Source organism: Pseudophryne corroboree (assembly GCF_028390025.1).
Source record: "Pseudophryne corroboree isolate aPseCor3 chromosome 3 unlocalized genomic scaffold, aPseCor3.hap2 SUPER_3_unloc_80, whole genome shotgun sequence".
Lineage (NCBI taxonomy): Eukaryota > Metazoa > Chordata > Amphibia > Anura > Myobatrachidae > Pseudophryne > Pseudophryne corroboree.
Window position 1 is genome coordinate 167054 of NW_026967575.1, and position 27150 is coordinate 194203.

General features: G+C 47.1%; 1 protein-coding gene across 1 annotated transcript in view; it reads right to left on the reverse strand.

The window, feature by feature from the left end:
• Positions 1 to 13493, reverse strand: part of LOC134984794 (zinc finger protein 271-like) — a 68401-nt gene extending 54908 nt beyond the window's left edge. Inside the window, exons 1-5 of the mRNA XM_063950277.1 lie at positions 13417 to 13493; positions 8992 to 9140; positions 7568 to 7798; positions 5689 to 5767; positions 5469 to 5570 (exon numbers count right to left, since the gene is read on the reverse strand). Coding sequence (XP_063806347.1) covers positions 5469 to 5570; positions 5689 to 5767; positions 7568 to 7798; positions 8992 to 9069 — 490 coding nt within the window. The 5' untranslated portion in view covers positions 9070 to 9140; positions 13417 to 13493. The remainder of the gene's footprint in view (positions 1 to 5468; positions 5571 to 5688; positions 5768 to 7567; positions 7799 to 8991; positions 9141 to 13416) is intronic.
• Positions 13494 to 27150: the final 13657 nt, after the last annotated feature.

Sequence of the window (27150 nt, forward strand, 5' to 3'; positions counted from 1 at the left end):
GCAAACAGCATCCAAGAAACTCTTAACAGAAAAACCAACGCTGTTTGCACGAACTGTTTGAACAAGAACTTTGAACACAGCAGGTTGACGGCACCGAGGCGGGCATCCAGTGTCCCCTAGAGGATTCAGAGAAATGGATTTGTCGGTAAGTACGAAAATCCTCTTTTCTCTTTCATCCACTAGGGGACAATGGAGTCTTATACAGTACGGGACGTCCCAAAGTTATTCCCAAGGGAGGGAGTGCTGTCGATGGCCTGCAAAACTAAACGTCCGAACTTAGAATCTCCGGACGCCATGTATCAAACCTGTAAAAGTTTGCGAATGTGTGGGCTGAAGACCACGTTGTCGCTGTGCAAAATTGAGTAGTGGAAGCACTTCGAATAGCCGCCCATGAGGCACTCACTGATCTGGTATTATGAGCACCAGTCTGAAACGGAAACTGCTTACCACAGGAAATATTAGCTTGCCGATTGGCAAAGCTATTCCATCTAAACAAAGACTGCCTAGATGCTGGCCAACCATTCTTTGGACCAAACCAATGGTCCAACCTTCTAAAGGACGACGTAACTTGTACGTATATTCGTAAGCTCGGACAACATCCAAAGACACGTCCCCATCTGCGAATCCCTGAAAGGATGGGACCACAATCGGTTGGTTTACCTGAAACCCCGAAACGACCTTAGGAAGGAAATCCGCTCATATACGGAGTTTGGCCTTATCCTTCTGGAAAATTAACAAAGTACTCTAACCTAATAGGGCTCCTTACGCCGAAACCCTTCCGGCCGAAGCTAAGGCAAGAATAACATGATCTTCCAAGAGAGATATTGCAGGTCTGTTCTTTCCAACGGCTCAAAAGATGGAGATCTCAAAAATTCCAACTACAAATCAACTACAGTGGGAGGACGGAATGGAGGTTGTATCCTCAGAACCCCCTGTAAAAAGGTTTGAACCTCTTCTAAGGACGCTAACCGCTGTTGAAATAGGATGGAGAGAGACGAAACTTGAACCTTCAAGGAACCTAGTCTTAGTCCTTCATCTAGACCAGCTCGAGTGAAAAGTAGAAGTCTGGGTAAGTGGACATTCGTCGAATTCTACCCATGTTCCTAACACCAGTCCATGTACTTCTTCTAATGTCTGCAGTCGTACATGGGTGTCACCGGCTTTCGAGCAGCGATCATCTTTAAGAATAGCCATTCTTGGTATCCCTCTCACTCTTAAGATCCGGGTCTCAACAGCCACGCCATTAAACGTAGCCTGTTCAGGTCTGAGTGGAGGAACGGCCCCTGATATAGTCGGTCCTCCCTTCGAGGTAACCGCCAAGGGTCCTCCGCTAGTATCCCCCGTAAGTCCGAGTACCGACCTCTACGGGGCCAACTTGGTGCTATGAGAATTGCCCATACTCGCTCTCATATTACCCCTTTTTGGAGAATTCGGGGTATGAGTGTGAAAGGCGGAAAAATGTAAACCCTTCTGTAACACCAAGGAAGTGTCAGCGTGTCCACTTCCTCTGCTGCTGGATCTCTTGTCCTGGACACATACCTGGGCAGCTAATGATTTTGTCGAGACGCCATCAGGTCCACCTGAGGTAGACACCATCTACTCACCATCATGTCGAAGATCTGTGTAAGCACCGCTCACCTGGATGCAGTCCTGGCGACTGTGATAATCTGCTTTCCGGTTCACTGTTAACCACTGACTATATCTTCTGCTAAGAGAAGCGATTTGTAAACTGTTTCTCAGTTCGAGAATGGTTATGGGTAACCCGCTCTCCAGTAAAGTCCATTTGCCCTGAAAGTGATGGGTCTCTAGGACAGCTTCCCCAACCTCTGAGACTGGCATTTGTTGTGAGAATCCTCCAATACTAAATTCCAAATTCTTGCCTGCTGCAAGGTTTTAGTGGAACGACCACCCAATTAAGGAGATCCGTATCTCTTGTGGCAATCGGATCCTTCGATGCAGGAGCCAGTGTTACCCTGGTCCCTGAGCAGTAACGTTCATTGGGAATGGTCGTAAGTGAAGTCAGCTGTACTGGAGAGCCTCGAAAGACGTCACCATCATCCCGAGAAGTTGCACAGAGAGGTGAAGGGAGACCGTCTGTGTCCTCAGTACCTGAGTCACTAGCCTCTGTAGGTCCTGGATCTTGTTCTCTGGTAAGAAAGCCCTCAATCTTACTGTGTCCAAGAGGAGATATAGGAATGGAATACGTTGCATTGGTCTGGGGTTAGGTTTCTGGAAATTCACCATCCACCTATGTTGAATGAGAAGTTGATAAGATGTCTGAGCATCCTTGATGAGCCGTTCTTGAGAGAAGGCTTTGATCAGGAGATCGTCTCAATCCTGCCACCATTACTGCCATGATCCTCGTAAGAGAGTCCTGGGGCTGATGATAGACCGAATGGTAGGAGCCTTCATTTGGAAATGATCCTGCACCAGTGCAAATCTTAAGTAAGCTTGGTGGGGGGTCCAAATCGGGATATGCAGGAATGCATCCCTTATGTCCATGGATACCATTAACTCTCCTGGTTCCAAACCTGCAATAACTGACTGTTATTTAATGAGCGTCCTTTGAAGCCTGGCACAGATAAGCAGCTAATTCTCCAATATGCTCTGCTACTGAGAAACCTCCTCCATGCTACCTATTCACGCCCAGTCCATGTGACAATGTGCTGGTACAAAAATTGCTTTTGATGAAGTGCGACCTGACATATCCTTTAAGGTGGTCACGCTAGGCCTAGGTGACATTGCCTTGTTTGAAAATGCCCAGTAGGCCATTTAACCATTACACTTCTTGATAAAGGATTCTTAAATTCAAACCTCCTTGGCACTTGAAAGCGTTTATCAGGCTGCTTCCAAGCATTCGCCATCTGAGTCTGGAGAGTTCTAGGAATATGGAGCACTACTGGCAACGATTGTGGGATACGAATCAATCGAAAACTCTCTGTATCCTTAACTTCTTACTCCCTGAAGTTTAGGGTCTTTATAACCACTTCTATAAGGGAATCTAAACTCCTGATCTAAGACAGACTTAAGTATCTTGCCTCTTTATCTATAATAAGACCTTCTTCCTCTTTCGTGTAAGATGAGGATGGTTCTCTTAATCGACTTGTTCGCATTTCTTTATGCTTGCGCAGGAGGGATTAATTTAAATCAGAAATTCCTCCATAGTCTTTGAGAATCCCTCAGTCCTTTCCGACTGCTGTTTGCGGGATTCTGACATTTCCTTTGAAATACCTGTTAGGGCTTGCTCCCATGACCTTGGCGGAGCCTTCCTCCCGTGCTGGACGCCCTTAACTAGACAGGCAACGCATACCCGGGAGCCGCTCACCCTTGCTCATCTTACTACATTTTGTGGAAACATAATAAGTCTTAGTGTTGGTGGTAAGTGCTTTTGACATTTGAAGCCGTACCCCATAGAGCGCTCCTCAGTGCTTCCCCCCTTTATAATAGGAACAGAAAGACGGTAACGGGTGATAGGAGTAAAGGTACACTGGATCCCCCTAGCTGGATCTTTCTAAACACTACAAACAAAACAAAAAATAACAATTTATAATAATAATATCACCAGATACACCCAACTGTATTTCAGTTCTGAGGTCGGGGTTGTGATCCAGTCGTTCCCATCATTTCATCGGGATCTTTTGTTTAGAAGTCCCTTGAAAATCTAAAGCATAAAAATGCCTGTCAGAATCCATTGAAAATCCATTGCAGCAGAGTCCTAAATACAAATGTCCAGTAGAGGGAGCAGTTGCTCTATTATAATAACCCGTCCCTCTGCTCTGACCGGCCAGGAAGCCTGTCTATTCTAATGGTAATAACGCCTGAGAGAGTCCTAAATACAAATGTCCAGTAGAGGGAGCAGTTGCTCTATTATAATAACCCGTCCCTCTGCTCTGACCGGCCAGGAAGCCCCTCTATTCTAAAGGTAATAACGCCTGAGAGAGTCCTAAATACAAATGTCCAGTAGAGGGAGTAGTTGCTCTATTATAATAACCCGTCCCTCTGCTCTGACCGGCCAGGAAGCCCGTCTATTCTAAAGGTAATAACGCCTGAGAGAGTCCTAAATACAAATGTCCAGTAGAGGGAGCAGTTGCTCTATTATAATAACCCGTCCCTCTGCTCTGACCGGCCAGGAAGCCCGTCTATTCTAAAGGTAATAACGCCTGAGAGAGTCCTAAATACAAATGTCCAGTAGAGGGAGCAGTTGCTCTATTATAATAACCCGTCCCTCTGCTCTGACCGGCCAGGAAGCCCCTCTATTCTAAAGGTAATAACGCCTGAGAGAGTCCTAAATACAAATGTCCAGTAGAGGGAGCAGTTGCTCTATTATAATAACCCGTCCCTCTGCTCTGACCGCCCAGGGAGCCCGTCTATTCTAAAGGTAATAACGCCTGAGAGAGTCCTTTTGGCGCCTCTATTCGGCCGCCATTTATTTAATAAATATATATTACCAAGGCTCTCTGGGTCCTTCCTAGGGTCACTCTACCTCCTTAACAGCTGCCCCAGGCCGGACTTACTAGCAAGAGGATCAGTTTCTATTAATTTCCCCCTTTGTCGTCACACTCAGCCCTCCGCTGGCGGCGGGAAGGGACGAGAGATCATCTGAGCGGGCGGTGGACGCACTTCCCAAGCGCCCGTAGTGTGTGTGATGCTGCTACTGACAGGCGCGCTGTGTCTCCCTCCGCTGGCAGTGGGAGAGGGCGAGAGACCATTTCCGCTGTATGTGAGGATGCCGCCGCTGACAGCCGCAATGCGTCTCCCTCCGATGTAGAGGGGGGGGGGGGGGGGGGGGAGCTGGCCAGGGAATGTTTGAGCCCGCGCTGTGTGTATAAAAGAAGTGGGGGCGGCGGGGGAGCTGCGCTGCTAGTCTGCCAGGACATAAGTTACAGGAAGCCTGGAGGCAGCAGCGTGCACACTGGCCAGATAATAATAATAATAATCATTTTTTAAACCTCAAGTTGTGGGAATTGGAAGGAGTCTGCTAACAGCCTCTGCCTTTCTATCTAAGGCCCATATTACCCACCAGTACTCACTGCCCATGGAAATGCTGACTCTGTGCTCCGGATTGTCCATAGAGAGATGCAGATCCCTTTATATGGGATCATTGTCTCTCTAATTCAAAGGCTTTTGTCCCCCTTTTCATTAGGTTGACGCAGCCTGAGTTTTCTGTAATGTTACCTCCTAGGCACAATTTTTCAAACTGAGGGAGGAGGGATGTGAAGGGGGAGGAGCCGGCTGTGCAGACAATGCTAATTTTACATTGTGCCACACCTCCGGTTGCAAACTTTAGACCCCTACTGTATAAGACTCCAGTGTCCCCTAGTGGATGAAAGGGAAATACAATGGCATTTGCATAATGTTTGATTAAACTGAGGTGAAACAGTATAATATCAGTGTATAATACACACAGCTCCTCTACACAACATATAGTGACAGTCACTTTGGTATATTGGTGAGACCCTAAATCCCACCTACCTGATCCTCCTGTGGGATCCTGTGATTCTCCTCTGTACAATCCTGGGAATACAGAGGACGGGGACATCTCTCTGGGGTATCTCTGTTACTGGGCCCATCTGTAGGAGACACACAGTGACTGAGTACAGTGTATATATGTGATTATCAGGTGATGTGTGTATATAGAGACCCCCATACCTGCTCTACCCTGTACAATACATGACAGTCTGCTCTTACCCAGTGATGTGAGGGGCCGGTGATTCTCCATCATCACGTCCTTGTACAGACCCCTGTGTTCCTCTATATACTCCCCCTCCTGCATGGAGACATAGACAGTGACATCCTGACACCTTATAGGAACCTGACACACACAGTGATACAGTCATCACCCAGACACATCCCCTGGTGTTACTGTATAATGTCCCATTCCCAGCAGTCACCTCTCCAGTCATCACCCAGACACGTCCCCTGGTGTTACAGTATAATGCCCGATTCCCATCAGTCACCTCTCCAGTAATCACCCAGACACGTCCCCTGGTGTAATTGTATAATGTCCCATTCCCAGCAGTCACCTCTCCAGTCATCACCCAGACACGTCCCCTGGTGTTACTGTATAATGTCCCATTCCCAGCAGTCACCTCTCCAGTCATCACCCAGACACGTCCCCTGGTGTTACTGTATAATGTCCCATTCCCAGCAGTCACCTCTCCAGTCATCACCCAGACACGTCCCCTGGTGTTACTGTATAATATCCCATTCCCAGCAGTCACCTCTCCAGTCATCACACAGACACATCCCCTGGTGTACTGTATAATGCCCCATTCCCAGCAGTCACCTCTCCAGTCATCACCAAGACACATCCCCTGGTGTTACTGTATAAAGCCCCATTCCCAGCAGTCACCTCTCCAGTCATCACTCAAACACATCCCCTGGTGTTACTGTATAATGTCCCATTCTCAGCAGTCACCTCTCCAGTCATCACCAAGACACATCCCCTGGTGTTACTGTATAATGTCCCATTCCCAGCAGTCACCTCTCCAGTCATCACCCAGACACGTCCCCTGGTGTTACTGTATAATGTCCCATTCCCAGCAGTCACCTCTCCAGTCATCACCCAGACATATCCCCTGGTGTTACTGTATAATGCCCCATTCCCAGCAGTCACCTCTCCAGTCATCACCCAGACACGTCCCCTGGTGTTACTGTATAATGCCCCATTCCAAGCAGTCACCTCTGCAGTCATCACCCAGACAAATGCCCTGGTGTTACTGTATAATGTCCCATTCCCAGCAGTCACCTCTCCAGTCATCACCCAGACACATCCCTTGGTGTTATTGTATAATGCCCCATTCCCAGCAGTCACCTCTCCAGTCATCACCCAGACACATCCCCTGGTGTTACTGTATAATGTCCCATTCCCAGCAGTCACCTCTCCAGTCATCACCCAGACACATCCCCTGGTGTTACTGTATAATGCCCCATTCCCAGCAGTCACCTCTCCAGTCATCACCCAGACACATCCCCTGGTGTTACTGTATAATGTCCCATTCCCAGCAGTCACCTCTCCAGTCATCACCCAGACACATCCCCTGGTGTTACTGTATAATGCCCCATTCCCAGCAGTCACCTCTCCAGTCATCACCCAGACACATCCCCTGGTGTTACTGTATAATGTCCCATTCCCAGCAGTCACCTCTCCAGTCATCACCCAGACACATCCCCTGGTGTTACTGTATAATGCCCCATTCCCAGCTATCACCTCTCCAGTCATCACCCAGACACATCCCCTGGTGTTACTGTATAATGCCCCAGTCCCGGCAGTCACCTCTCCAGTCATCACCCAGACACATCCCCCGGTGTTACTGTATAATGTCCCATTCCCAGCAGTCACCTCTCCAGTCATCACCCAGACACGTCCCCAGTTGTTACTGTATAATGCCCCATTCCCAGCAGTCACCTCTCAAGTCATCACCCAGACACGTCCCCCGGTGTTACTGTATAATGCCCCATTCCCAGCAGTCACCTCTCCAGTCATCACCCAGACACATACCCTGGTGTTACTGTATAATGTCCCATTCCCAGCAGCCACCTCTCCAGTCATCACCCAGACACATACCCTGGTGTTACTGTATAATGCCCCATTCCCAGCAGTCCCCTCTCCATTCAGCAGCTGAATGATCTTGTTGGTGAGTTCCAGGATCTTCTTGTCATTGTGTCTCTCATGTGTCAGTGAGTGAGGTGGAGGCACCGTGATTGGGCTCTGGGTTCTTCTCAGTCCTCCTGATACACGGGGATGGCTGATGGGTGTCTCACACCCATTGGATGTCTTCTTCACTATTGTGTAATCCTGTGTAATGGTGGAGACATCAAATATCAATATATACACTCCCAGATCCTCACCTCCCCAGTCATGTCCCTGTATTATTACTATAGATATAAGTGACGTCACTGTGAGGCTCCAAGACCCCCTCACCTCCCCAGTCACATCACTGTATCATTAATATAGATATAAGTGACCTCACTATAACGCTCCGATTCCCTCACCTCCCCAGTCATGTCCTTGTATAATTACTTTAGATATAAGTGATGTCACTGTGAGGCTCCAAGACTCCCTCACCTCCCCAGTCACATCACTGTATTATTACTATAGATATAAGTGATGTCACTGTGATGATCCCAGATCCCCTCACCTCCCCAGTCATGTCCCTGTTTTATTACTATAGACAAAAGTGACATCACTGTGACGCTCCCAAACCCCTCACCTCCGCAGTTATGTCCCTGTATTAATACTATAGATATATGTGACGTCAACGTGATGCTCCCAGATCCCTTCACCTCCCCAGTCATGTCCTTGTATTATTACTATAGATATAAGTGATGTCACTGTGACACTCCCAGATCACCTCACCTCCCCTGTCATGTCCATGTGTTATTACTATAGATATGTGACATCACTGCGTCGCTACCAGATCTCCTTCCCTCCCCAGTCATGTCCCTGTATTTACTATAGATATGTGATGCCACTGTGACGATCCCAGATCCCCTTACCTCCCCAATCATGCCCCTGTGTTATTGCTATTGATGAGTGACGTCACTATGAAGCTCCAAGATCCCATCACATCCCAAGTCAAGTCCCTGTATTATTACTATAGATATACGTGATGTCACTGTGATGCTCTGATTCCCTCACCTCCCCAGTCATATTCCTGTATTATGACTATAGATATTAGAGATGTCACAGTGACGCACCCAGATCCCCTCACCTCCCCAGTCATGTTCCTGTATTATCACTATAGATATAAGGTCACTGTGACGCTCCCAGATCCCCTCACCTCCCCAGTTATGTTCCTGTATCATTGCTAAAGATATAAGGTCACTGTGACACTCCCAGACCCCTCACCTCCCCAGTCATGTCCCTGTATTATTACTATAGATATAAGTAGTCACAGTGATCCTCCCAGATCCCCTCACCTCCCCAGTCATATCCCTGTATTATTACTATAGATATAAGGTCAATGTGACGCTCCCAGATCCACTCACCTCCCCAGTCAGCAGGTAGATGATCTCCAGGGTGATATTTATTATCCTCTCAGTCCTGTGACTCCTGTCCTTGTCCATCCTCGGTGAATCAGAGAGAATACAGAACGTGTGATGTGTAATAAAGTGTCCGTTCCCCACAGCTGGAGTTCCTGGAATAAATATAATACATAAAACATATTGCACATGTAACATAGTAAATATAAAATAGAGTGGCTATTAAGTCTCCTATTTCCCCACAGCCATAGAGTCCTGGTCAGTGTCTACGAGGTTCCTGTGACCCAGCCCCATAAGGCTGTACTGCATAGTGGGACTGATCTAGAGTGTAGCGCTATTGTGGGAGGAGTCACAATGAGCTGATGTTCGGTACACCGCTCATGTGCACGACCCGTACGGAGCATGTGCTCTATGTGTCCTGAGTTGTCAGACGAGTATGGCTGCAGCCATGAAGTGGTGTAAGCGTGAGAATTGGTTGTGAAGGGACAGGGTCTCATGAGAGAAATTTCATGGCCTCATTCATGGAGCTGCAGCGTACAGTCACCGTGACGTCAGGTTCCACACATCCAGCCGATGGTGTAGCAAAGGTGGCAGGAGACAGGCATGGGGTGGCAGGAGACAGTCAGGGGAAAGGTGGCAGGAGACAGGCATGGGAAAGGCTGCAGGAGACAGGCAGGGGAAAGGTTGCAGGCGACAGGCAGGGGGAAGGCGGCAAGAGACATTATTTGTTCTCAGGAGATTGCATAATTTCTTAATAATTTGTAATAAAAGTTAAGTTTTATTCTTTGAGAATATCTCATTATTTCTTCACAAGAGTGCACCCACAAAGAAGTCTACTTTCTTTCTCTTGTCACTGTGGCACTCCCAGGTCCCCCTCACCTCCCCAATCATGTCCCTGTATTATTACTATAGATATTAACGATGTCACTGTGACATTCCCAGATCCCCTTACCTTCCCAGTCATGTCCCTTTATTACTATAGATATAAGTGATGCCACAGTGACGCTCCCAGATTCCCTCACCTGCCCAGTCATGTCCCTGTATTATTACTATATATATAAGTGATGTTAAAGTGACACTCCCAGACCCCTCACCTCGCCAGTCATGTCCCAGTATTACTACAGATATAAGTGATGTCACTGTGACGCTCCCAGATCCCCTCACCTCCGCAGTCATGTCCCTGTCTTATTTCTAGATATATAAGTGACGTCAGAGTGACTATCCCAGACCTCATAACCTCCGCAGTCATTTCCCTGTATTATTTCTATATATATATAAGTGACATCAGAGTGACTATCCCAGACCTTTTCACCTCCCCAATCATTTCCCTGTATTATTACTATAGATATAAGTGATGTCACAGTGACACTTCCAGGAGTGTGATATACATTTGCTTCATACTGCTCCAATTATCATCTGTTACACATGCCAGGGATATTATGGTCCTTGCTTTAATATATCCTAGAATTTGAGCAATATTTTCAATTCCCACAATTACATATAATAAAATTAATAATAACAATAATAATAATAATAATAACAACGACACTAAAGGCTGCACCCCAGTATAAAAATAACACTAGCTACTAATTCTTTATAATATTAATAATAGGACAACAAAGGTTGCTCCTCCTGTATAATAATAATAATAATAATAATAATAATAATAATAATAAAAGGACACCACAGGCTACTCCACCTGTATTATAATATAGTGTTCACTCTAGGATATTTTTAGGGCAGGGTGCTGAGCATTGAAGAGGGCACATTTTTATTTTGAGGGGCACACAAAGCATAGCGTATATGTTTATAGTTTTTGTACATACATTTTGCCTTTAGTAAATCATATACCCATACAAACATACATATAAGACCCCTAACATCTGTACTGAGAAACATACTGTATATGTCCAGTCTTCTATGTGTTATAAAACAGAAAAGTTATACAATGGGTTAAAATATATAGGAAAAAAATAATTCTGTTCTACTGGGGAAATACTGTAAGCAGTACATGCTCACTGCTTACCCTGTTCTTTCCCTCTTTATCAGAGTGCTGTGTTATTACAGTGCCTCCTCTGCCATCCAGTTCACTAAGGATAGAAATTGTGTTCCAGTTTCAGAGGTGGGCAAGGAGCAGACGACAACATTGTAACCTGCGCTCTGACTGCTGCATTCTGTATACAAGGGGGCGATTTCTGGTCCTGCAGGGTGCACCGAGACAGGGCAGGGGGCAGCACCCTGCTGAGACAGCCTAGAAGGAACACTATAATAACAGGACACCACAGGCTGCTCACCCTGTATAATAATAATAACAGGACACCACAGGCTGCTCACCCTGTATAATAATAATAATAATAATAATAATAATAATAACAGGACACCACAGGCTGCTCACCCTGTATAATAATAACAGGACACCACAGGCTGCTCACCCTGTATTATAATAACAGGACACCACAGGCCGCTCACCCTGTATAATAATAACAGGACAACACAGACTGCTCACCCTGTATAATAATAACAGGACACCACAGGCTGCTCACCCTGTATAATAATAACAGGACACCACAGGCTGCTCACCCTGTATAATAATAATAATAATTACAGGACACCACAGGCTGCTCACCCTGTATAATAATAACAGGACACCACAGGCTGCTCACCCTGTATAATAATAATAATAATAATAATAATAATAATAATAATAATAATAATAACAGGACACCACAGGCTGCTCACCCTGTATAATAATAATAATAATAATTACAGGACACCACAGGCTGCTCACCCTGTATAATAATAACAGGACACCACAGGCTGCTCACCCTGTATAATAATAATAATAATAACAGGACACCACAGGCTGCTCACCCTGTATAATAATAACAGGACACCACAGGCTGCTCCCCCTGTATAATAATAACAGGACACCACAGGCTGCTCACCCTGTATAATAATAACAGGACACCACAGGCTGCTCACCCTGTATAGTAATAACAGGACACCACAGGCTGCTCACCCTGTATAATAATAACAGGACACCACAGGCTGCTCACCCTGTATAATAATAATAATAATAATTACAGGACACCACAGGCTGCTCACCCTGTATAATAATAACAGGACACCACAGGCTGCTCACCCTGTATAATAATAATAATAATAACAGGACACCACAGGCTGCTCACCCTGTATAATAATAATAATAATAATAATTACAGGACACCACAGGCTGCTCACCCTGTATAATAATAACAGGACACCACAGGCTGCTCACCCTGTATTATAATAACAGGACACCACAGGCTGCTCCTCCTGCATAATAATAATAACAACAGGACACCACAGGCTGCTCAACCTGTATTATTATAATATTATTATTATTATTATTATTATTATTAATAACAACAACAACAACAACAACAACAGGACACCACAGGTTGCTCCCCCTTTATAATAATAATAACAGGACACTACAGGCTGCTCCCCCTGTATAATAATAACAGGACACCAAAGGCTGCTCCTCCTGCATAATAAAAGGACACCACAGGCTGTTCCCCCTGTATAATAAAAAAATAACAGGACACCACAGGCCACTCCCCCTGTATAATAATAATAACAGGATACCACAGGCTGCTCTCCTGTATAATAATAACAGGACACCACAGGCTGCTCCCCCTGTATATTAATAATAATAACAGGACACCACAGGCTGCTCCCCCTGTATAATAATAATAACTGGACACCACATGCTGCTCCCCCTGTATAATAATAATAATAATTACAGGACACCACAGGCTGCTCCCCCTGTATAAAAATAACTGGACACCACAGGCTGCTCCTCCTGTGTAATAATAACAGGACACCACAGGCCACTCCCCCTGTATAATAATAAAAATAATAATAATAAAAGGACACCACAGGCTACCCCCCTGAATAATAATAACTGGACACCACAGGTTGCTCCCCCTGTATAATAATAATAACTGGACACCACTGGCTGCTCCTCCTGTATAATAATAATAACAACAGGAAACTACAGGCTGCTCCCCCTGTATAATAATAATAATTACATGACACCACAGGCTGCTCCCCCTGTATAATAATAATAACTGGACACCACAGGCTGCTCCCCCTGTATAATAATAATAACTGGACACCACAGGCTGCTCCCCCTGTATAAAAATAACTGGACACCACAGGCTGCTCCTCCTGTGTAATAATAACAGGACACCACAGGCCGCTCCCCCTGTGTAAAAATAACAACAGGACACCACAGGCTGCTCCCCCTGTATAATAATAATAACAGGACACCACAGGCTGCTCCTCCTGTGTAATAATAATAACAGAACACCACAGGCCGCTCCCCCTGTATAATAATAATATCTGGACACCACATGCTGCTCCCCCTGTATAGTAAGACGCCATTACCTGATCTCCACGGACCCTGGGAGACTGCAGCAGTCGATGAAAACTCACTTCCTGCATGTGGACCGCACAGTCCGGAAGTAAGGTGGAACGCACAGGCAGGAAGTAGGGCATGATTGGCAAAGGCTGCTTACTGGTTACTGGGTCCTCCCCTACTACACCCCGCCCACAGCCCCGGCCTATGTAATGAATGTTAACCCACATGTCCTCAGTTCAGGAGGCCGGCGGCCATTTTGTTGTAGACAAGTCCGGCAGCAGCAATAGGTTCCCTGGCCTTATAGTGACGTCAGAAGCGGCGGCCATTTTCCCCTGATCTGAGCTCCGCCTTCCTTCTATCATTCCCACAAGGCAGCAGGAGCAGAGAGCAGCCATTGCTGTGTCTGGCAGCAGGTAATGATATTATTATTATTATTCTATAGGCTGAGCAGCTCTGGTGTCAGGTTCTGTACTACAGGGGGAGCAGCCTCTGGTGCCTTGTTATAGTGCAGCTGGAGCAGCTTCTGGTGCTGCATTATCCCCGTACAGGTGGCTGACACTCTAGTGTCCTATTACCGTAATGCAGGTGGCGCAGACCGTGCCGTTACTGTAATACAGGTAGCGCGGACCCCACCATTACCGTCATACATGTGGCGCAGACCCCGCCTTTACCGTAATACAGGTGGCGCAGACCCCGCCTTTACCGTAATACAGGTGGCGCAGACCCCGCCTTTACTGTAATACAGGTGGCGCAGACCCCGCCGTTACCGTAATACAGGTGGCGCAGACCCCGCCTTTACCGTAATACAGGTGGCGCAGATCCCGCCGTTACCATAATAGAGCAGCCTGTGTACTGTCATAGTATACAGGGGGAGTGGCCTGTGTTGTCATAGTATACAGGGGGAGTGGCCTGTGTTGTCATAATATACAGGGGTAGCATCCTGTGCTGTCATAGTATACAGGGGGAGCGGCCTGTGTTGTCATAGTATATAGGGGGAGTGGCCTGTGTTGTCATAATATACAGGGGTAGCATCCTGTACTGTCATAGTATACAGGGGGAGCGGCCTGTGTTGTCATAGTATATAGGGGGAGTGGCCTGTGTTGTCATAATATACAGGGGTAGCATCCTGTGTTGTCATAGTATACAAGGGGAGGGGCCTGTGTAGTCATAACTTACAGGGGTAACATCTTGTGTTGTCATAGTATACAGGAGGAGCAGCCTGTGGCATCCTACTCTACAGGGGGAGCAGCCTGTGGTGTCCTGTTGTTGTTGTTGTTGTTGTTGTTATTATTATTATTATACAGGAGGATCAGCCTGTGGTGTCCTGTTATTATTATACAGAGGGAGCAGCCTGTGGTGTACAGTTATTATATTTATTATATTTATTATACAGGAGGATCAGCCTGTGGTGTCCTGTTGATATAATGCGGGAGGAGCAGCCTGTGTTGTCCTGTTGTTATTATTATACAGAGGGAGCAGTCTGTGGTGTACAGTTATTATTATTATTATTATTATACAGGGGGAGCAGCCAGTGGTGTCCTATTATTATTATACAGGGGAAGTATTATTATTATTATAATTATAATACCGGGGGAGCAGCCTGTGGTGTCCTGTTGCTGTTGTTGTTGTTGTTGTGGTTGTTGTTGTTGTTGTTATTATTATTACTATTATGCAGGGGGAGTAGCCTGTGGTGTGCATTGGTGTTGTTGTTATAATTTTACAGGGGAGCAGCCTCCAGCGGCCTAAGAAGCGGTAATAACCCTTTTCGGGACTGTGCAATCAGCTCCTAAGCCTGTATATTCTGCCTAAACTGGTGTCCAGTTATTTAAAAGGAACGGACATTTCTGGTTCACTTATTCTGCCGGTGGTCACATTCACTTTTAATTGGTTATTAATCAGAGTTATTAATAAAATTTTTAATCTGTTTTCATTCAATCCATCTAATTTTTTAATTTTTAGTATTAATTGAATTCAGCGCTGCTATTATTGGTTTTCTTTTTGTGTATGCTTAGGTATCAGGATTGACTAATCCTGTTATATAGCAGCAGCCTTAGAACAACAGCCCATATTGCGCCCGAGTACCGTTCTTGGTAATTTCCATTATACAGGAGGAGCAGCCTTTGTTGTCCTATTATTACTATTATAAAGAAGGAGTAGCTAGTGGTGTCCACTTATTATTATTATTATACAGGGGGAGCACCCTGTGGTGTCCTGTCATTATCATTATACAGGGGAAGCATGCTGTGGTGTTCTGTTATTATTACTATACAGGAGGAGCAGCCTGTGGTGACTTGTTATTATTATTATTATACAGGAGGAGCAGCCTGTTGTGTCCTATTATTAATATTATAAAGAAGGAGTAGCTAGCGGCGTTCACTTATTATACAGGGTCAGCAGCCTGTGGTGTCCTGTCATTATTATTATACAGGGGTAGCAGGCTGTGCTGTCCTGTTGTTCTTGTTGTTATTATTATTATTATACAGAAGGGAGCAGCCTGCTGTGTCCTATTATTATTATTATTTTGCAGAGGGAGCAGCCTGTGGTGTCATTTTATTATTACTATAAAGGGAGAGCAGAATGGGGTGTCCTGTTTGTTATTAGTATAATACGGGGGGAGCAGGTTTTTGTGTATGGTTATTATTATACAGGGACAGCAGCTTGTGGTGTCCTGGTAGTATTATTATTATTATTATAATACATTTGGAGTGGTGGTGATGACACAGTGATTTCACTTATATTAGTAGTAATAGAGGGACATGAGTGGGGGAAGTGAGGGGGATCTGGGAGCATCACATTGACATCACTTATATCAATAGTAATAATACAGGAACATGACTGGGGAGGTGAGGGGATCTGGGAATGTGACAGTGACATCAGTTATGGCTATAGTAATAATACAGGGACATGACTGGGAAGGTGAGGGCATCTGGGAATGTCACAGTGACATCACATATATAGTAATAATACAGGGACATAACTGGGGAGGTGAGGGGATCTTGGAATGTCACCATGACATTACTAATTTCTCATACATCCTAGAGGATGCTGGGGACGCTTCAAGAACCATGGGGTATAGACGGGATGCGCAGGAGACATGGGCACTTTAAGACTTTGAATGGGTGTTAACTGGCTCCTCCCTCTATGCCCCTCCTCCAGATTCCAGTTTAGATTCTGTGCCCAGTGAGACTGGTCACACACAGGGGAGCTCTACTGAGTTTCTCTGAAAAGACTTTATGTTAGGTTTCTTATTTTCAGGGAGCACTGCTGGCAACAGTCTCCCTGCATCGTGGCACTTAGGGGAGAGAAGCAGACCTACTTTTGTGAGTTTCAAGGCTCTGCTTCTTTGGCTACTGGACACCATTAGCTCCAGAGGGTCTAATCGCTAGGTACGCCTAGATGCTCGTTCCCAGAGCCCGCCGTCACCCCCCTTGCAGAGCCAGAAGTCCGATACTTTGCCCAGTTACTACTCCCGGAGATCGACACGAATACTGTTTCTTATGTCGACCATAATGTTTCTCTATCGTCCTAGTGGATGCTGGGGTTCCTGAAAGGACCATGGGGAATAGCGGCTCCGCAGGAGACAGGGCACAAAAAGTAAAGCTTTTCCAGATCAGGTGGTGTGCACTGGCTCCTCCCCCTATGACCCTCCTCCAGACTCCAGTTAGATTTTTGTGCCCGGCCGAGAAGGGTGCAATTCTAGGTGGCTCTCCTAAAGAGCTGCTTAGAGAAAGTTTAGCTTAGGTTTTTTATTTTACAGTGAGTCCTGCTGGCAACAGGATCACTGCAACGAGGGACAGAGGGGAGAAGAAGTGAACTCACCTGCATGCAGGATGGATTGGCTTCTTGGCTACTGGACATCAGCTCCAGAGGGACGATCACAGGTACAGCCTGGATGGTCACCGGAGCCGCGCCGCCGGCCCCCTTGCAGATGCTGAAGTAAGAAGAGGTCCAGAATCGGCGGCTGAAGACTCCTGCAGTCTTCTAAAGGTAGCGCACAGCACTGCAGCTGTGCGCCATTTTCCTCTCAGCACACTTCACACGCAGTCACTGAGGGTGCAGGGCGCTGGGGGGGGGGCGCCCTGGGAGGCAAATGTAAACCTATATACTGGCTAAAAATACCTCACATATAGCCCCCAGAGGCTATATGGAGATATTTAACCCCTGCCAAACTTCACTAAAGAGCGGGAGACGAGCCCGCCGGAAAAGGGGCGGGGCCTATCTCCTCAGCACACAGCGCCATTTTCTCTCACAGAAAGGCTGGAGAGAAGGCTCCCAGGCTCTCCCCTGCACTGCACTACAGAAACAGGGTTTAAACAGAGAGGGGGGGCACTAATTGGCGATATAAATATATATAAAGATGCTATAAGGGAGAAACACTTATATAAGGTTGTCCCTATGTAATTATAGCGTTTTTTGGTGTGTGCTGGCAAACTCTCCCTCTGTCTCTCCAAAGGGCTAGTGGGGTCCTGTCCTCTGTCAGAGCATTCCAGGTGTGTGTGCTGTGTGTCGGTACGTGTGTGTCGACATGTATGAGGACGATGTTGGAGGAGGCGGAGAAATTGCCTGTAATGGTGATGTCACTCTCTAGGGAGTCGACACCGGAATGGATGGCTTATTTAGGGAATTACGTGAGAATGTCAACACGCTGCAAGGTCGGTTGACGACATGAGACGGCCGACAAACAATTAGTACCGGTCCAGGCGTCTCAGAAACACCGTCAGCCTCAGTCGGTCGACACAGACACAGACACGGACACTGAATCCAGTGTCGACGGTGAATAAACAAACGTATTCCTCATTAGGGCCACACGTTAAGGGCAATGAAGGAGGTGTTACATATTTCTGATACTACAAGTACCACAAAAAAGGGTATTATGTGGGAGTGAAAAAACTACCTGTAGTTTTTCCTGAATCAGATAAAATAATAATGAAGTGTGTGATGATGCGTGGGTTTACCCCGATAGCAAATATTGGCGTTATACCCTTTCCCGCCAGAAGTTAGGGCGCGTTGGGAAACACCCCTTAGGGTGGATAAGGCGCTCACACGCTTATCAAGTGGCGTTACCCTCTCCTGAGACGGCCGCACTTAAAGATCCATCAGATAGGAGGATGGAAAATATCCAAAAAAGTATATACACACATGCAGGTGTTATACTACGACCAGCTATAGCGACTGCCTGGATGGGCAGTGCTGGGGTAGTTTGGTCAGAGTCCCTGATTGAAAATATTGATACCCTGGACAGGGACAATATTTTACTGTCGTTAGAACAAATAAAGGATGCATTTCTTTATATGCGTGATGCACAGAGGGATATCTGCACACTGGCATCACGGGTAAGTGCTATGTCCATTTGGGCCAGAAGAGCTTATGGACGCGACAGTGGACAGGCGATGTGGATTCAAAACGGCATATGGAAGTTTTGCCGTATAAAAAGGGGAGTTATTTGGAGATTTGGTGGCCACGGCTACAGCCGGGAAATCCACCTTTCTACCTCAAGTCACTCCCCAACAGAAAAAGGCACCGACTTTTCAACCGCAGTCCTTTCGTTCCTTTAAAAATAAGAGAGCAAAGGGCTATTCATATCTGCCACGAGGCAGAGGTCGAGGGAAGAGACTGCAACAGGCAGCTCCTTCCCAGGAACAGAAGCCCTCCCCGGTTTCTACAAAAGCCTCAGCATGACGCTGGGGCTTCTCAAGCGGACTCGGGGACGGTGGGCGGTCGTCTCAAAAATTACAGCGCGCAGTGGGCTCACTCGCAGGTAGATCCCTGGATCCTGCAGATAATATCTCAGGGGTACAGGTTGGAATTAGAGACAGATCCACCTCGCCGTTTCCTGAAGTCTGCTTTACCAACGTCCCCCTCCGAAAGGGAGACGGGTTTGGAAGCCATTCACAAGCTGTACTCTCAGCAGGTGATAGTCAAGGTACCTCTTCTACAACAAGGGAAGGGGTATTATTCCACTCTATTTGTGGTACCAAAGCCGGATGGCTCGGTAAGGCCTATTCTAAATCTGAAGTCCTTGAACCTGTACATAAAGAAGTTCAAGTTCAAGATGGAGTCACTCAGAGCAGTGATAGCGAACCTGGAAGAAGGGGACTGTATGGTATCCTTGGACATCAAGGATGCGTATCTCCACGTTCCAATTTACCCCTCACACCAGGGGTACCTCAGGTTCGTTGTACAAAACTGTCACTATCAGTTTCAGACGCTGCCGTTTGGTTTGTCCACGGCACCTCGGGTCTTTACAAAGGTAATGGCCGAGATGATGATTCTTCTTCGAAGAAAAGGCGTATTAATTATCCCATACTTGGACGATCTCCTAATAAGGGCAAGGTCCAGAGAACAGCTAGAGATGGGATTAGCACTATCTCAAGAGGTGCTAAAGCAGCACGGATGGATTCTGAATATTCCAAAATCCAAATTAATGCCGACAACTCGTCTGCTGTTCCTAGGGATGATTCTGGACACGGTTCAGAAAAAGGTTTTTCTTCCCGAGGAAAAAGCCAAGGAGTTATCCGACCTGGTCAGGAACCTCCTAAAACCAGGAAAGGTGTCTGTACATCAATGCACAAGAGTCCTGGGAAAAATGGTGGCTTCTTACGAAGCAAATTCCATTCGGCAGATTCCATGCAAGAAAGGGATCTGTTGGACAAATGGTCAGGGTCGCATTTTCAGATGCACCTGCGGATAACCCTGTCTCCAAGGACAAGGGTATCTTTTCTGTGGTGGTTGCAGAGGGCTCATCTATTGGAGGGCCGCAGATTCGGCATACAGGATTGGATCCTGGTGACCACGGACGCCAGCCTGAGAGGCTGGGGAGCAGTCACACAAGGAAGAAACTTCCAGGGAGTGTGGTCGAGCCTGGAATAGTCTCTTCACATAAACATTCTGGAACTAAGAGCAATCTATAATGCTCTAAGCCAGGCGGAACCTCTGCTTCAAGGAAGACCGGTGTTGATCCAGTCGGACAACATCACTGCAGTCGCCCATGTAAACAGACAGGGCGGCACAAGAAGCAGGAGTGCAATGGCAGAAGCTGCCAGGATCCTTTGCTGGGCGGAGAATCACGTGATAGCACTGTCAGCAGTGTTCATCCCGGGCGTGGACAACTGGGAAGCAGACTTCCTCAGCAGACACGATCTTCACCCGGGAGAGTGGGGACTTCATCCAGAAGTTTTCCACATGCTAATAAACCGTTGGGAAAGACCAATGGTGGACATGATGGCGTCTCGCCTCAACAAAAAACTGGACAGGTATTGCGCCAGGTCAAGAGATCCGCAGGCAATAGCTGTGGACGCGCTGGTAACACCTTGGGTGTACCAGTCGATGTATGTGTTTCCTCCTCTGCCTCTCATACCAAAGGTATTGAGAATCATACGGCAAAGCGGAGTAAGAACGATACTAGTGGCTCCGGATTGGCCAAGAAGGTCTTGGTACCCGGAACTTCAAGAGATGGTCACGGACGATCCGTGGCCTCTACCTCTGAGAAGGGACCTGCTTCAACAGGGTCCCTGTCTCTTTCAAGACTTACCGCGGCTGCGTTTGACGGCATGGCGGTTGAACGCCAGATCCTAAAAGGAAAAGGCATTCCAGAAGAAGTCATTCCTACCTTGATTAAGGCAAGAAAGGAAGTCACCGCGAAGCATTATCACCGCATTTGGCGGAAATATGTTGCGTGGTTCGAGGATCGGAGTGCTCCGACGGAGGAATTTCAACTGGGTCGTTTCCTACATTTCCTGCAATCAGGATTGTCTATGGGTCTCAAATTGGGATCTATTAAGGTTCAAATTTCGGCCCTGTCAATATTCTTCCAAAAAGAATTGGCCTCAGTCCCTGAGGTCCAGACTTTTGTCAAAGGAGTACTGCATATACAGCCTCCTGTGGTGCCTCCGGTGGCACCGTGGGATCTAAATGTAATTTTAGATTTCCTCAAATCCCGTTGGTTTGAACCACTAAAAGATGTGGATTTGAAATATCTCACATGGAAAGTGTCAGATTGTGTTTGGTCTGTGTCCCCGGAGGGGGCGCTAGTGGGTCAGTGGAGGTGGAAGGAAGGAAACGAGGAGGTTGAATAACGTTCCTGCGCATGAGCGCAATGGTATTTTTATTAAGCAGATGTTATAACAGTATTGCAGCAGAAATAATAATAACAGATGAGAAAAAGTCAATCACTCAGTGTAATAACTGAAAGTCTATGGCAATGGATGACAAATGAATTTGAGAAATAATATCCGGAAGTATAAATCAGAAGAACAGAATGATAATGAGATGGTTCTGGCTTGGAAACCAGTGCAGGGTTTTAAAACAGGAAACTTAGGCAGTAGATGGAAATGGCAAACCTGAGCATAAGCAGGAGTCCGACTCACAGTGCAGGTGATGAGGCACTGGCAGCAGCAAGCTGTATCACAGGTGGAGGAATGAACACACCTGGAGTCAGTCTTCAACTGCAGGCTGAAGCACACAAGGTGGTGATGAGTGTGAGGCCTTATGCAGGTTGCAGGTATTGCTGAGCCTTGAAGTTCCACGGAAGATTGCAGAGTAACCAGGAGTATAAGTTCTTTAGCAGAGAACCAGGAACTCAGGAGAGACAGGAACCGATCCTTTCATGTAGGTCGCTGGAAAGACACAAAGTCCAGGATGCCTGTGAACTGAACCTGTAGCCTCTTATATACCCCATGGTGCGCAGGGATTGGATGAGTGAAGGAAGAGTGGGTGCGGCCACGCACCGGATTGGCCGCAGTATACTGGCTATTGCAGACTGTCATGGCGGCGCCCACGCCGCGGCCCAGCGGGGACGCGGCGCGCTACACGCCCGCTGTCTCAGCAGTGCTCCCAGGATCTTGATGATGTCCCATGGCAGGGGCATAGGCGACAGGTGACCGCAGGGAGCCAGGACGGAGTCCGCAGCGGCGGACGGATGTCAGCCTGGTAAGTCGATTCCTGACAGTACCCCCTCCTTTAGGGGTGGACACCGAACACCCACGTGGCTTGGAGGGATGAGTGCTGTGGAAAACACGAACCAACCTAGGAGCATGGACATCAGATGAATTCACCCAGCTTCTCTCCTCTGGGCCATAACCGCACCAATCGACCAGGTACTGGAGACGTCCATACCGGCAACGGGAGTCCAGAATCTTGTTGATCTCAAATTCTACGCCCCGCTGAGTCCGAATCTTGGGACCTGCTGGAAGAGTATTCTGAAAGCGGTTTAGGACTAAAGGTCTGAGGAGAGAAATGTGAAAGGCGTTAGGTATACGAAGTGAAGATGGTAATTTCAACTTGTAAGCCACTGGGTTGATGACACTCTCGATAGGGTAAGGACCAATGAAGCGTGGTGCAAACTTCATGGATGGGACCCTGAGACGAAGGTTGCGGGTTGATAACCAAACCTTGTCCCCAGGTTTCAAATGGGGAACCGCACGTCTCTTGCGGTCGGCAAAGACCTTGTATCGACTGGAGGCTTTTTTGAGGGAAACATGAATTCTTTTCCAAATGGATGAAAACTGGGTTAGAGCAGTAGTGGCAGCAGGAACATCCATAGGAGGGAGTTCTTGGAATTCAGGTACACGGGGATGTTGCCCATATACTGCGAAGAATGGTGTCGTCTCAGTAGCAGTATGGTATCGAAAGTTATGGGCAAACTCGGCCCATGGAAGCAGATTGAACCAATCATCCTGGGAAGATGACACATATAACCTTAAAAAAGTCTCAAGTTCTTGATTGACTCTCTCTGTCTGCCCATTCGTCTGAGGATGGTATGATGACGAGAATTTCAATTTAACCTGCATGGCAGAACAGAGGGCCCTCCAAAACCTCGCTACAAACTGTACCCCCCGATCAGATATTATTTCAGAGGGTAACCCATGTAGGCGGAAAATCTCCTGTAAGAAGATTTGGGCAAGTTTCGGGGCAGAAGGGAGACCTTGGAGAGGAACGAAATGAGCCATCTTGGTGAATCTGTCTACTACAACCCAAATGGTATTATGTCCCTGAGAAGGAGGAAGGTCAGTGATAAAATCCATGGATAGGTGAGACCAAGGACGACTAGGGACAGACAAGGGTTGTAACTGACCTGCTGGAGATTGACGAGGAGTCTTGTGCTGCACACATTTAGGACAGGATGCCACGAAATCCTGGATGTCCATTTTCATCTTTGGCCACCAATAAGACGCAGAAAGGAACTTGAACGTCTTCAGGACACCAGGATGACCAGTGAACTTGGATTGATGGGCCCAAGATAGCAACTTGGGACGGAGCTCTGGGGAAACAAAAGTCTTACCAGGAGGAGGAGCTGGGGAGACTTGAGAGGCAGCGAAAACCACGGGACTCAGGATGGAATGTGGCACAGAGTCAGATGTTCCTTCTTCAGATTCCATGGATCGGGATAATGCGTCGGCTTTCACATTCTGTGAACCTGGGCGGAAATGAAGCTTAAAATTAAAACGTGAGAAAAACATAGCCCACCTGGACTGGCGAGGGTTAAGGCACTGGGCTGCTTTTAAATATAGCAGGTTTTTATGATCCGTGAAGATGTTAAACGGATGTTTGGCCCCTTCTAGGAGATATCTCCATTCCTCGAGAGCCAGCTTGATTGCCAGTAACTCTTGATCTCCCACGGAGTAGTTAGCTTCTGCAGGAAGAAACTTGCGAGAATAGAATCCACACGGGTGGACTTTCCCATCAGATCCCTTCTGGGAGAGAACAGCTCCAACCCCAACTGTAGAGGCATCTACCTCCAACTCGAATGGTCTGTCGACATCTGGCTGTGACAGCACTGGAGCAGACATAAAGGCTAGCTTGATTTTCCGGAAGGCTGCCAAGGCTTCTTCTGACCAGTTGGAATGATCTGCCCCTTTCCGAGTCAGGTTGGTAATAGGAGCGATGAGAGTGGAGAATCCTCGAATAAATTTTCTATAGTAGTTGGCGAAACCCAGGAACCGCTGGATAGATTTGAGGGAATTTGGAATGGACCAGTTGGCAATGGCTTCCAATTTCGTCGGGTCCATCTGAAGATCCGATCCGGAAATTATATAACCCAGGAAGGGTATAGAGGGAACTTCAAAGGTGCATTTAGATAGTTTCCCGTAGAGACGGTTCTCACGAAGACGTCGGAGAACTTCACAGACTTGTAGGCGATGAGATGGAAGGTCTTGAGAAAAGATAAGAATATCATCTAAGTAGACAACGAGGTACTTATACAGAACATCTCGAAAAATTTCATTCACAAAGTGTTGGAATACCGCTGGAGCATTACTCAACCCAAATGGCATTACCAGATATTCATAATGGCCATCTCGAGTGTTGAAAGCCGTTTTCCACTCGTCACCACTCCGGATTCTGATGAGATTATAGGCACCGCGGAGATCTAACTTGGTGAAGATGCGGGCCCCCTTAACTCTATCAAAAAGTTCGGTAATGAGTGGTAAAGGATAACTATTCTTGATGGTAATGTCATTGAGACCCCGATAGTCAATGCATGGACGCAGTCCTCCATCCTTCTTTTTGACAAAGAAGAAACCTGCACCAGCGGGTGATGATGACGGACGGATGAATCCTTTCTGAAGATTCTCTCTGATGTAATTACTCATCGCCTCTGTTTCAGGAACAGATAAAGGGTAGGTGCGCCCCCTGGGTGGCTTCTTGCCAGGAAGGAGATCGATGGGACAATCCCATTCCCTATGGGGCGGCAGAATATCAGCAGCCTTTTCACAGAAGACGTCTGCGAAGTCTTGATAAGCTGCTGGAAGACTTAGCTGTGACTTTACTTCGGTAGACTTAATGGGACACACTTGGGCTAAGCAGGATTGATGACAGTGTGAACCCCATGAGGTAAGCTGCAACGTTGTCCAGTTGAACTGTGGGTTATGTAGCTGGAGCCAAGGCATGCCCAAGACAATCTCCTGGGTGGCTTGAGGGATGACCAGGAACTTGATCAGTTCTGAATGGAGAAATCCAACTCCCAGAACCACTGGGGTAGTTTGATGTGAAATGTTCCCCTTAGAGATTCTACTACCATCCACAGCAGTAATGTATACAGGACAAGAAAGTTCACAGGTAGACAGGCGAAATTTATTTACCGCAGCTTGGGTGATAAAATTTCCTGCAGCACCGCAGTCCACTAATGCTGACGCAGACTGGAGCCCAACGGAAGTTTCTAGCGTCACTGGAAGAATGAGGTCTTGTTGAGAAGGAGCTTGACTGAAAGATCCTAACTTGACTCCTCCCTTACAAGTCAGGATCTGGCGTTTCCCGAACGCATCGTGCAGGAGTTAATTTGATGGCCCGCAGCAGCACAGTATAGGCAGAGCCTCTCACGTATTCTTCTTGCCCGCTCTTCAGGAGATAGGCGGGACCTATTTATCTGCATAGGCTCGTCAGAAGAGGGAGACTGGAACTGTACAGGAGGTATGAACCTTGGTCTGCGAGACTCACTCCGAGCACGTTCATTATTGCGTTCGCGGATGCGAGAGTCCAGCTTAATACACAGGGAGATCAAATCAGGCAGTTGAACAGGAATGTCACGGGTTGTCAGTTCGTCCTTGATCCGATCCGAGAGTCCGTGCCAGAAGGCTGCTACCAGAGCTTGGTTGTTCCACTGGATCTCTGCAGCCAACGTCTGGAACTGGATGACATATTGTCCCATGCTTCGGTTACCTTGACGAAGTTGGATCAGGTCTGCCGAAGCTGATGTTGCACGACCAGGCTCGTCAAAGATCCGTCTAAAGGTTGACACGAAGTCTGAGTAGTTGTTGATCAGAGGGTCAGCACGTTCCCACAGAGGAGACACCCAACTCAGAGCAGAACCAGAGAGCAAGGAAATGATGTAGGCAACCTTGGACCTTGGCGTGGGAAAGTTATGTGGCAATAACTCAAACTGTATTTCACACTGATTGAGAAAGCCGCGACATAATTTAGGACTGCCATCATATTTGCTCGGCACGGGCAGGTGCAGACGTGACACTGGAGCTGATGCAGCCGACGTAGAAGAATTTACAGCACTGGCAGGTGCTGGAGTAACTGGAACAGTAGGTGAGAGTACACTAGGCAGGGATTGCTGCAGTGTATCCAATCGGGAGGACATCCCTTGCAGAAAGTGAAGCATCTGCTGCTGCGCAACCTCTTGACCATCCAGACGGGAGACCAGATCTTGCAAGGCCTCTGACCCCACACTCCGTCCACCATCCGAGTCCATCGATCCTGGACTTACTGTCAGATTGTGTTTGGTCTGTGTCCCCGGAGGGGGCGCTAGTGGGTCAGTGGAGGTGGAAGGAAGGAAACGAGGAGGTTGAATAACGTTCCTGCGCATGAGCGCAATGGTATTTTTATTAAGCAGATGTTATAACAGTATTGCAGCAGAAATAATAATAACAGATGAGAAAAAGTCAATCACTCAGTGTAATAACTGAAAGTCTATGGCAATGGATGACAAATGAATTTGAGAAATAATATCCGGAAGTATAAATCAGAAGAACAGAATGATAATGAGATGGTTCTGGCTTGGAAACCAGTGCAGGGTTTTAAAACAGGAAACTTAGGCAGTAGATGGAAATGGCAAACCTGAGCATAAGCAGGAGTCCGACTCACAGTGCAGGTGATGAGGCACTGGCAGCAGCAAGCTGTGTCACAGGTGGAGGAATGAACACACCTGGAGTCAGTCTTCAACTGCAGGCTGAAGCACACAAGGTGGTGATGAGTGTGAGGCCTTATGCAGGTTGCAGGTATTGCTGAGCCTTGAAGTTCCACGGAAGATTGCAGAGTAA